The sequence below is a fragment of the Erpetoichthys calabaricus genome, chromosome 4 (genome assembly GCF_900747795.2).
Source record: "Erpetoichthys calabaricus chromosome 4, fErpCal1.3, whole genome shotgun sequence".
Lineage (NCBI taxonomy): Eukaryota > Metazoa > Chordata > Cladistia > Polypteriformes > Polypteridae > Erpetoichthys > Erpetoichthys calabaricus.
In genome coordinates, this window is record NC_041397.2 from 269,016,450 (window position 1) to 269,029,025 (window position 12,576).

Below are 12,576 nucleotides of genomic sequence, written 5' to 3' on the forward strand. Positions count from 1 at the left end.
AGGCAAAGGGTGGTCACACCAAATATTGATTTGATTTAGATTTCTCTTTTGTTCATTCACTGCATTTTGTTGATTGATGAAAATAAATTATTAACACTTCCATTTTTGAAAGCATTCTTTGTTTACAGCATTTTTTCACACCTGCCTAAAACGTTTGCACAGTACTGTATATATTAAAATGTACCAAGCAGTTATAGGAGAATAATGTATTATTTTTTCTTTTTAGCAGTATTTTCATCTTGATTTTCATTCTAGGTATTCTAATTGTTTAATTAATCCATTATTTACTGATTAGTGGGTCTGGTGCTAAAGTAGTTGCAGCCTTTGATTATTCCGTGTTGTTTGCCACCATGTCTGCTCTGTTCATTTCTAATTGTCATTAATAAGATACAAAGAAGGGGGAAAACTGCACAGGGAAAGGGCGAAATATAATGAAATCAACAAAAGAGAGTTAAGCATTTAAATCTATAGCAAAAGCAGAAATATTTCTAAATGTTTTATAAATGTAAAAATCATGCTGCTGTGCTTTTCTGAATGTAGAATAAAAGAAAAAATACCAGCTAATTAAATGAGATCAGTGCTATCAGGTGTTTTTGCCGATTATGAATCTGGTTGGAACAAAAACCTGCAGCCAGAGTGGGTCCCCAGGACCGAGGTTGGTAACCCCTGGCCTAGTGTATATGCAGTTTCTGGATGATAATGAAGAAGACATTGATGCCATTGACTGGCCTGCAACTCTCCTTATGTAACAGCCTGTCTCCTGGTTTCTCTTCCATGCTTCTGAGACCTTCTTGCAATGGTATGTATGGATGTGCCATCCTGGAGGAGCTGGGCTACCTGTGCAAACTGAATTGGCTACAGGTACCACCTCGTGCTACCAGTAGTGACAAGGACACTAGCAAAACACAAAAATTAATTATCTATGGCCACCACCTGCAAATCATTCCCTTTTAGTGTGTTAACTTGCTGTTGTCTCTCCAGTGCACCAGTTGTCACTTTCATTTGCACCAGAGCTACTGAAGTTGATTCACAATCGTTTATGCTCCCTAACTGGACAGACTAATATCCCAGAAGCTCAATTCACTTGGTGAGACTGTGATGATTAAGTGTTCCACTTAATTTTTTGAGCACTATTTTTGGGTACGTCGTTATTACAATCCTCTGATTAAAAAAAAAAGAGCAAAAAAACTGTTGAAACTCCATTTTCAAATATTACTGAGCTCAAATGGAAGTTGAAGAACTTTTTAAAACAGTAGGAACATTTCTGGCTTGCACCTACCTATTATTTCTGAAACGTAGCGTAAAACCCAGAAAGAACAAGGCCTGTAGGCATCCAAAGGAAAGCAGAGTCCACATTGCTGCACGGACAGGAGGGGAGAGTCTGGTCTCACCAGCAGAACTGTTCTGTAGGCCAATGGAGGATAAAAGACAAGTGAACGTTACACACAGATTGCAAAATGGATTATTTTGACAAGATATCGGATCATTAACCGACAGTGAAGACCCAAACAGCAACCTCTCAGGTTGATCTCTGAACACTGTATAGATTTTGCACTTGATGCTCACAAAACTCTTCTGGTCTAACACAAATAAAATTGATACATTATTAAGAATATTACTGAATTGCTGTACACTAACACTATGAAGTACTTCATTTCAAAGATTTGAGGAGTGGGACTTGCCAGGGATGAGCTACAAACCCACAGCATCAGGCTCAGAAGCGATTTGCTTGCACCGTTAGTTAACTGGAGATCTCCATTAGTCAGCCGTGTGGAAACCAATAGTGAATACTGTGATCCTCCAGGTCATCCCCCACATTTTCTGTGCAGTGTCCTCACTACATTCCTCCCATTCAGAGAGCAAATCTCATCGTCATCGCCAAGTGAAGTTACGTGGACTCACATTATTACACAACCACCCTCCGAACCCCACCTAATTAATCCCCACCTTACACCCACCTACCCATTTGCTATATATTGCTTTTGATTCCTGTATGTCTAATAATTTTCCTTTGATAATGACTTCTGGTAGGGATTGAAAGCTTAGGAATAAAAACCATTTTAAGATACGTGATTCATCTTCCCCCTTTGAGGATTGCTACAAATACGCAAACTGTATCACAGACCTGCACTTCTCCATATGTGCATGTATGTACTTTATAGGTTTTCTTAACATTTATGTGTCCAGAGTGTCGAGAAGACTTTTCTGTAAAGTGATGGCTCTAAAGCCCCAAAATCGCATGTTGCATTTACAGGAGAAATGTGCTTTTTATTTCCTATGATTTCTATACTCTTACAAATTTGCAGAGTGTTTTGAGGAATGAGTACACCATGACAGACACAATGTACCCAAAGACTTTACAATAAGACTACATTTAGATTAAAACAGTAGTCATCCTCCGCTTGGGGTCTCAGCTGGAATGAAATTCTGAAGATTCAGAAGTTTGTCAGCACTAGGGTAAAGTAACTTACTATTTTACAGAGCCTCTGCACAATTTTCCAGGCTTCCTCCGTGCCGAATCCTAGAGTGACACCGCAGTCTGTAAATCCACACACCTCACTACAGTTTGGGGCAGATTCCATATCACACTGCAGCCGGCGAGGATTTTATGTTGTCATCCTGCAAATAAAACAGGCGAGTGAGTACAGGCTGTGTAACATGAGTTTAATTAGAAAATCCAAAAAAATAAAAAATTAAATAAAAATCTCCGATTTGGGATTACAAACAAGCTTGTGGAATTAGTGGGTGGCATGGCGGGGAGTGCTGTTGCCTCATAGCTATAGGGCTCTGGGTTCCATTCCTGGTCCACCTCCGGTCTGTGTACTGTTTACACCTGCTCTGCATGTTCATGCGGGGTTTCTCCAGTTTCTTCAGATGTCAAAAAACCTGTGGATCTTGGTTTGATGTGAAAGAGTGTAGATGTATATGTGAGTGCACCCGGAGACAGACATTTGTTTCATCTAGAGTTAGTTCTTGTTTTGGGCCAGTCTTGTACCTCAGCTCTGTGAGCTTTGGTTAGCATCTGTGTAAAGTTTGCACCTTCACTCTGTGTTTGTGCGAGTTTATCTTTGGGTAGCCCAGTTTTCCACCCACATCCTAAAAACATGACCATTAGAATTTGTTAGCCTGATGTGTATTATTACAGGTGTGTTTACGTATGTAGCAGCTTGTGATATTATGGCATTAATTTATTCCAAGAGGAATTTAATGCCAAAAGAAATCTGCTGTTTCATCCCCGAATGGTATCAGCCCATTGCATTAACATCCATGGTGAATTAGTGCTTGGATAAACTGGCGACTATCCACATTAACCACAACATTCTGTTACCCCAGATCCGCTACAATCTGCAAAACAGAATAACAGATGATACCATTTTCCTTGCCCTGCACACTGCTCTGGGACATCTGGAAATGAAAAATGCTTATGTCAAGATGCTGTTCATTGAATGTAGCTCTGTCCTCAACACCATTGTACCCTCCAAGCTGGTACTAAAGCTCAGAGACCTTCATCTGAGCCTCTCCATCTGTGACTGGGTATTTGACTTCCTGACAAATAGACCCCAGTCAGAAAGGACTGGCAAAAATAACTCATCTATGCTCTTCATCAACATCAGTGTTCCTCAAGTCTGCAGCATCAACCCACTGCTATATAGTCTATTCACCTATGACTATATAGCAAAGCATGAGGGCAACAGCATCATCAAGTTAGCAGGAGAAACACCACTGTGATTGGCGTCATTAGTGACAATGATGAGTCTGCCCTGGAGGGAGGTAAAAGACCTGACTGTATGGTGACATAAGAACAAAATCTGCCTGAATGGCAACAAATCAAGGGAGGTCATTGTTGACTTCAGAAAGAACAAAAGAACTCTTGCTCCACTCGACATCATTGGCTCTCCTGTCCAGACAGTTAACAGCTTCAGGTTTCTAGGTTTTCAGATCAGACTTCCTTTTATGGTAGGTCAACACCACCTGCATACTGAAAAATGCTTAGTAATGGTTTTTCTTCCTCAGGAGGCTAAAGAGCTTTGGGGTGAGAACCAAAACACTAGTGTTCTACTACCACTGCATTATTAAAAGTATCCTGACTGGATGCATCACAGTATGGTTTGACAACTTCACTTGTCAGGATCACAAACTCCTCCAAAAGGACCATCCACGCAGCTTCTAAGATTGGTGGTGCTGACCTTCCACAGCTTCATACCACCTACTCAACCAAATGTTTGAGGACTGCTGAATCCATCATCGCTGATGACCATCCAACTCATTCCAGTTTTCAATTCCACCTTCTAGTAAACACTACCCAAGCCTCACCACTCACTTCACCCTCTTGATGGACAGCTTCTTCCAAGGCCATAAGGCCAATGAACTCTCAGTAACCTGATCGCACCTTCCCTGCACGGTGTACTGCTGGTTTATGTGTAATTGCACTGTATGTTAGTTTTTGTCTTTTTTTCCCCACTCTTATTTACTATATTTGTCTTCTGCTAGTCATTTCTTTATGATTTTATTTATTTATCAATCTTCTGCTACTCTTATTTATTTACTGTATTTATTTATACATCAACGCAACTGTGGCATAAGAATTTCACTTTGTTCTTGTAGTGTAGGTGAAAATAAAAATCTCTAATCTAATCTATGATTGATGCTTTGACATTAGCAATACTGTACAAACCACCAGGAAGAAGAAATGCAATCACAATGGATTCCATTATTTTTTGATGTTTTTTTTTTTTATTAACAGGCTGAACTGAAATGTTAAAATAGAGAACATAAAAAAATGACAGTTCAAGCTCCTCAATTCCTCTTCCTTTCACAGTAACACAACAAACACTGATGACGTAAGATTAACACAATAAACAATGTAGGGAAATATAATGGGAAAACATACAACATAATGATTATTATCAGGACTTGGTGAAGCTCCAAACAACTAAACTTCGTATTTTATACACCTGTTACGCTAAGTGGGTAATGTGATCAAATGAGCTTCAGGATTCAGGGAATAAATAACACGTAAGACACAAGTCTATCAGGCAGGTTAGGACTGAAAATACTGTATGACTATTTCAGAGTCAGAATCAGAAAACTTTATTAATCCCGAAGGAAATTACTTTTGTTACAACTTAACAACAGACAAGGGACATGTTACACTAAGAGCAAGTATAAAGTAATCATGTAAATATAAATAAAGTATAATAAATGTAAGTATCAAACTAGAGTGCAGAGTGTTGCACCTTAAGTTAATATTGCACATTCTGAGAACAAATAAGGTTATTCTCATGTGACGAGAAGACAATTTATTGCACAAGAACAGATAGTATGTTGCACATTTCAAGTACATGAAAAATGTACCTGGATATCCAATAAAGAAAAAGAGTAATAGCTTAAAGTATGGATGAGTGACCGGAAAAGGAGTTATAGAGTCTGATGGCTGTGGGCAGGAAGGATTTTCTGTGACGTTCAGTGAAGCACTTGATGCTAGTCAGTCTACTGCTGAAGACGCTCCTCTGTCCAACCACAACACTATGAAGTGGGTGGTTAGCATTTTCAATAATAGACCAAAGCCTAGACAACATTCTCTGATCTGCCACAGTTTCCAAGCTGTCCAGTTTCTCTCCTATCACAGAGGAAGCCTTCTGAATTAGTTTATTTAGTCTCCTGATGTCTGCCACTTTCATGCTGCTCCCCCAGCATGCCACAGCGAAGAAAAAGGCACTGGCAACCACACTGTCATAGAACATCCGCAACATAGTGCTGCTGACACTAAAAGATCTGAGCTTGCGTAGGAAATACAGCCTACTTTGACCCTTCTTGTATATGGCCAGCGAGTTCCTGAACCAGTCTAGCTTATTGCTCATATGCACCCCTAGATACTTGTACTCCTCAACTATCTCCACCTCCATACCTTTAACAGACAGGGGAGTGGCTGGAGATCGCGATCTTCTTAAATCAACTACCAGTTCTTTAGTTTTACTGGTGTTGATCTGCAGTTGATTCAGCTCACACCAGTCAACAAAATTGTCCACTGCCTTCCTGTATTCAGTCTCTTCTCCATGTCTGATACTACCAACTATTGCAAAGTCATCAGAGAATTTCTGCAGATGGCAGTCCTCTGTGTTGTAACTAAAATCTGTAGTGTACGGGAGTGAAGAAGAATGGTGACAGAACTGTCCCTTGTGGAGCACCAGTGGCACACAGCACGGTATCAGACACAGAGCCCTGTAGCCGCACAAACTGTGGCCTTCCCGTCAGATAGTCCATGAGCCATGAAACTAAGGGAGCATCCACCTGCATTTCCGATAGCTTAATCCCCAGTCTGGCTGGCTGTATTTACTGTAATTTACATTTGCAGATAAAAGTGTCAACAAGTTCATTAAACTGTTTTTTGTCTTTGAAGGATGTTTGTCAACCTGACCCTCAAGAAGCAAAGTAAATTCCGAAATGTCCTCACCGAAGACAAATTGATTGGATGTCAATCCAAACAGACTCAGATTCCTGTTAAAATCCAGCTTGATATTTTTAAATTTAGCATATCTGAAAGACAAACTTGCACTGTTATGACCATAAACACAATGAGCTGTCTGAAAAGCTCAGTAACGGAAGCTACTGTATATAGTGCAAATGTTTGTTTTGTTTGATAAATGCGTTTCAATTTACTGTACTTATTTTAAATATAATGTGCTGGTTTTAGGAATTGGTGTTGTTAATACTGCAGAGGACTTCTTTAGTGAGATGGACAGTGGCGTGGTCTGTCATTGCTCATGAGTGTACTCTTCCATGGACCTGAATCCCACCCAGGGCTGGTTCCTGCCTTCCACACAATGATGCCAGGATAGGTTCCCGTCCCTGTGACCAACAGTTGAGTACATGAATTAGTGGTGGTTTCAGGTAGTAGATGGATTAGTAGTTCTCTTAAATTAATCAAAATTACCAAAATATGCATTTTAATGATGGACAATGTCCAGGAAGTAGCCAAAAGCTGGCAATGCTACTATGAAAACATGTGACATACAAACATCTTCCAATATCAGGAAGGAGCATAGCTGTTTTGTGGGTGTGGTAATGCCATCTGGTGCCATAAGTAGAATCTAAAACAGGTGATCAATGCAATCCCTCACATTCTTTAAATCATTGATCAGCATTAATCTGGCATTGTAAATCACTTTCTTTGTACAAAAGCCTGTCTGGTTCTGGAACAATTTTCTTTGGACAAAAGAAACTAAGATCGATATATACCAGAATGTTTGAAAGGAGAGAGTATGGAGAATATAAACGGCTCATGACCCCATGAATACCACATAATCTGTGAAACACAGTGGAGGCAGATTTATGGCATGATCATGCAGGGCTGTGGATGTAAGTCAGTCACTTGTGTTTATTGATGATATGACTCCTGGCAGAAGTAGCTGGATGAATTCTGAAGGTATAGTATAGGGCTCTACTATCTTTTCTCAGATTCAGCCAAAAGCTGCAAAACAGATAGGATGACACCTCAAAGTAAAGATGGACAATGAGCCAAAACATACTGTGAAAGGAAACCAGGTGCTTGTCATTACAAAGTAGCGAAATATTCTTCAAAGGCCAAATCACTCAACTGATCTCAACCCAATTGGAAAAATTGGAAATGGATTTCACTTACCGACAAAATGCATGGCAGAAAGTCCAGCTGCAGTAAAGGACTAGTAAAGCTTCATTAGGCTGGAAATCAAGGACTTGGACATGGTCATGGGTTCCAGACTTAAGGCAGTCGTTGACTGGAAAGGATTCTCAACCAAATATTGAAAATGATATACTTATGATTAGGTTAGATTGTCCAAATACTTTTGCGCCTCTGAAAATAAGGAGACCATGAAAAAATGTCTGTCATTACTAAATGGCTCATATGATATAGTTTTCGTAAACCCCTTAAATTAAAGCTGAAAGTCTACACTTCATATCCATTGTGGTGGCATACAAAGCAAAAACTACAAAAATTGTGCTGTTGTCCAAATACTTATGGACAGGAGTGTATATCTAATTATATTATTATATATAAATATGCAAAAAATGGTTTATTTGTGTTTACCGTTACACATTTAAAAAAAAGAAAAGCCTTTTTAAATGAAGAACATTGAAAATTGCTTTCAGTGGCAGAATAAATCTAGTTTTTTAAAATTCAGTTCCATAAGGGGGCAGTGTTGAACCACCTATAACTGATCCCTCTTGTATTGGTTAGTCTGATAAAAGAATTGGTTCCCTTTGCAGTTTTCTCTTTTCTAATATATTATTCTGAATATAAACATCAGAAATAAAACACTTTTAATTGTCCCAAGGAAAATGTGTGACGCCTACTCTACAGCCATAGTATTTTAGTTGAATGTAAACTCAGGCTTGTGTCAGGTGCTGCGATGGGAAGCAGTGCTGTCTCTCTTGAATTATTGAGGAAGCTGAACAAACAGCACATCGGAGAGATGCTCTACAAGTGCAGTTACATGTTTGTGCTGATGAGGTGTTTGTTAGAAAGAGTGGAGGGAGGCTGCTCTTCTTCAAGTTGATGCATTCATGAAACCCTAGAACGGGGTGGGCAATGTCGGTCTAGAAGAGCCGCAGTGGCTACAGGTTTTCATTCCAACCCAACTGCTTAATTAGAAACCAATCCTTGCCAGTCTCACACCTTATTTAAATTTTATGGCTCATATGAATTAGATGCTGTATAGTGCCCGACCTGGCACAGACTCCCAAAAGCACTTAAAGTAAATCACACAACACTCCCGTTTGGCACCACCACTCCTCCCATCTAGCTTCGTCATCCACCTCATGACTCTGGCTTCTGAGTGGTGGTTGCTGGCCCTTTTTATAGCCCACCCGGAAAAGCTCCAGGTGCTTGATCACCTGTTTCTGATTGCACTTCCAGGCAGGGCTGTAGAGTTGTCAAGGCCGGCTCCGGGACCCATGCAGCACCCCCTGGCAGCCACCCCAGAGCCCAACAGGGCTGTGGAGAACTCCATCTCCCATGGAGCCCTGCGGGAAACTGAGGCACCATCGTCAGCCAGGGAGGCTGCCACCAAGCGTCCCAGGGGAGGTACCGAGATGCCCATGGTTGCTCCCCTGGAACATATGTAGAAGGGGCATCCTGGCCGGGCATCAATGTAAGGTTCTTATATCGTAGATTTTTTCTTCTCCAAGGATATCATCCAAATGATTTGACGCCTAAAACAGATAATTTTCAGTCTGTCACATTTTCTATTACATGTTTGATTTAATCAAATAGTGCATGGTGAACACACACAGAGGTAAATGAACACAAACTGGATGGTGAACTGCTGACTGCTTTGTCATTTACATTTTATTGCTAATAAGGAGCCATTAAAACAATGAATGCAGCTGTTTAAGACTGAAATAAGCAATCGAGGATGGGGAATCTTAACAAGCGAGACCACTAAAATGAAGCCTCAAAATGTCACTTAAGCAATAAGAGTTTCATCAGCAATAATTGTTTTTCTCATTAAGAAACTGGGTTAGAACAAAAACCTGCAGCCACTGTGGCTCTCCAGGACCGAGTTTGCCCACCCCTGCCCTAGAAACAACAAAGATGTAGCCTTAAGTGTTTTGGACAAAGGCTTCTGTAAAAGTTATTATAAAAGCCACTAGAAAATGTTCTTTAGCTATTCATTTCAGGAAACTTTTTATCAGGCTAGTAATTAGACATATCTTCTTTAGTCCTGTAGGGCAGTGACATGGCTGTAAGTGTCTGTCATGCTATTGAGGAGGGCACTATCAAATAAACATGGCTGACATTGCATATTTTTTTAATCTTGTTGTTTGTGTGTTTCTTTTGCCAAAGCTTATCCAGCCCTGTGGTGCCCCTGCCCAGTGTGTAGTTGTTTAACTAATCCATTAAAACCTATGATTAGAACAAAATGAGTAAGTTTACAGTTTTCAAACAGGGAGTGTGATATTGTTATGACATGCAAGGTTTCAAGGATTATGGTGAGCAAAACAACCAGGAGATGATGAAAAAGAATCCTAACAAAAAAATGGAAGGCAAGGGTCAAAAATACCCTGAAGGAAAAACGAAACTGAGTAACCTAAACCAATGGAGCAAGACAAAGAGTTGAAGAGTAAAGTGTTTAGAGCCAGAAGAACATGACCTGACACTGGGGTCAACTTGTTTAGAAGCTAACTACCACTAATTGCTATATTACAGTTTTTTTCCCTGGCTTGTATTTATTCATTGTTATAGTGTTGTATTTGCGAATTCTGAATTGTTTTTGTGTTATTTCTGTTGGTTCTGTTTACTATGAGGAAACACGCAGACCTCCAGCCCTCAAAGAAAGGTGGTTCATGCAGTTCATTTCCCTTCTGCATACATGTTTGTGTCCTAACTAATTTAGTTGTTGAACTTCCTGAGTTTCCTGAACTTCGTGAGTTTTTCCATTGATAGACAGACAACCCTTAGCATTTTATAGATTCATTATTTATGCGCGGTTTCTTTAAATGTGCGGCCATTCCATACACTTTGTGGGTGGAGCTCCTGGAGGCGGGGCCACACCTGATGTCACTGCTCCTGGGTCTTCCTTCTGGCTTTGTAACTTAAGTCAACCAGATTCAGGATTCAACAGGTCATGGAGTTTGTTAGGGATTTACTGTAAGTATTTGGTTTTGTTTGGATTTTCTGCCTTTCTGAATTATTCTGCCTCTGCATCTTTGCCTTCAGTTAAGTGTATTGGAACTTGTTACCTTTGGATTACTTTTTAGGCAAATTCTCTCTGTTCTTTTGAGCATTTGTGTTAAACCTGCCTATTTGTTTGCCTTCTTTCAATAAAGATCTTCTTTTATGAAGATTCTTGTTGTCCTTCTGGTCAAAACCAGGAGTTTTGATGATTTCTCTCTCCTGTAATGTATATTTGTGAAATCATTGCATTTTTGAAATTAGTAGTTGGGGGAACTGGCTGGTTCTTCTGGGTTGGCCACTGAAGGTTCTGGCCTACTCTGTGGAGATTTTGGAAGTCTTGCTTTCCCTTCTCACCATGTTTGTGACTCCTTGTTACAATATTAATAGGGAGAAGGTTTTTGTATCTACTGAAGGATAACCTGAAAGCAAGATCACTGCCATATTTATGTATGGTGTTAAGTGTCATATGATGACACAGTTGCATGACCAGTACTGGAACTTCACATAAATAACAAAAATCAAGAAAGTAAAAATAGTGACCTATTAATTTATATTCCAAATATAAAACATTAAAAATTTAATTTTCTATGTGTAAAACCCTTATAAATGTAAAAATACACACACACACACACACACAATTGTATATATACTACAAGTACAGAATATAAAATAGGACCAGCTGAGAATAAACCTTACATAAATGATGAATACAGCATTGGAATCAGTGATCAGAGACAGACTCAGTAGATTTTATCATCAGGCAGACATTCAAAATGGAAAACAAATGTGATTTTAGGATAGGACACTTCTGACAGACCAAAAGAAGCAATTTACCGAGTCGAGTGAAACATTCAATGAGATTTACTTGCATTTCAGACAGCTCCTCATGAGAGACAATGGGTTCATCTGGATGCAGTGTAAAATATAAAAAAATGCTTATAATGAAATACGAGAAGTCTTATCTTGTGGGAATGGGGGAATTGTATGTTCTAGTGCTCTACTTGACCTGCATTTGGGACAAAAATATGCACAAAAACAAAAGTTATGCCAGTATAGAAAAATCATCCAGCGAGCTATTTTTGCTGAAAATCAGCAGGTTTCTTGCATTTTACATTGCTGACACCTGTGTCAACTTTCATGTGGATTGAGTAACTTGTTTTTGAGTATTATGAATCACATCTAGTCATACTGATACACAGACAGACAACTCTGAAAGTGGTCAAATCATGTTCAGGTTAGAACCTGCAAATCTGTTGAAAACCCAGTGTCATATTTTTGTCCCCATCACAATATTTTCCTTAGATCTACAGCATTTTAGCTCATTACAGTGAAATGTACTGGAGCAAATCGGCTCCAAGTCAGAAAAATTCCAACATTTTATACTGCTGATATTTGTGTCAAAATTCCTTTAGATTGAGTGAGTTATTTGTGAATTAGCCCAGGCCAAAAATGACTGTTTTTTCTCACAGTTCAAAAAAGAATCAAACAGTGCTGGGAGTACAAAGGTCATACAATCCAAAAAATCTTCCGTTCCATCTCACTGTATTAACAGTATGCAAAACCATTACAAAAGCGCATAAAGGTGCCAAGTTTATTACATTTCACTGGCAAGAATGTGTCTGGTTGTATAGTCAGTCAATCACCATTAGGTTTCCACTAGTCTGTAGTTAAGGGTTGCAGCTTACCAGGCATCAACAACCAGGAAGGCTTCATGGGAAAATTCAAGAGAGTGTGGTTGGTCATCTTCAGCATTGCACAGTCAAAAACAGTAAGGTTGCCATCAATGAAAGAAGGGCTTTTCCATTCTCCTCTGTAGCCGTGACCCCTGACGATTAGTGTGTCCACATCCAAGAAACAATTTTACGTTATCTTCAGATCTTGTTTAAATTTAGACTCGCTCTCTCTCTCTCTCTCTCTCT

General features: G+C 39.5%; 1 protein-coding gene across 2 annotated transcripts in view; it reads right to left on the reverse strand.

Annotated features, from left to right (window-relative positions):
• gpr156 (G protein-coupled receptor 156) overlaps positions 1-12,576 on the reverse strand; it is a 108,717-nt gene that overhangs the window by 36,561 nt on the left and 59,580 nt on the right. For both annotated transcript variants that reach the window (XM_028800775.2, XM_028800776.2), the window contains exons 2-3: positions 2,472-2,619; positions 1,280-1,404 (exon numbers count right to left, since the gene is read on the reverse strand). In XM_028800775.2, the coding sequence (XP_028656608.2) occupies positions 1,280-1,404; positions 2,472-2,582 (236 nt within the window). In that variant the 5' untranslated portion in view covers positions 2,583-2,619. The remainder of the gene's footprint in view (positions 1-1,279; positions 1,405-2,471; positions 2,620-12,576) is intronic.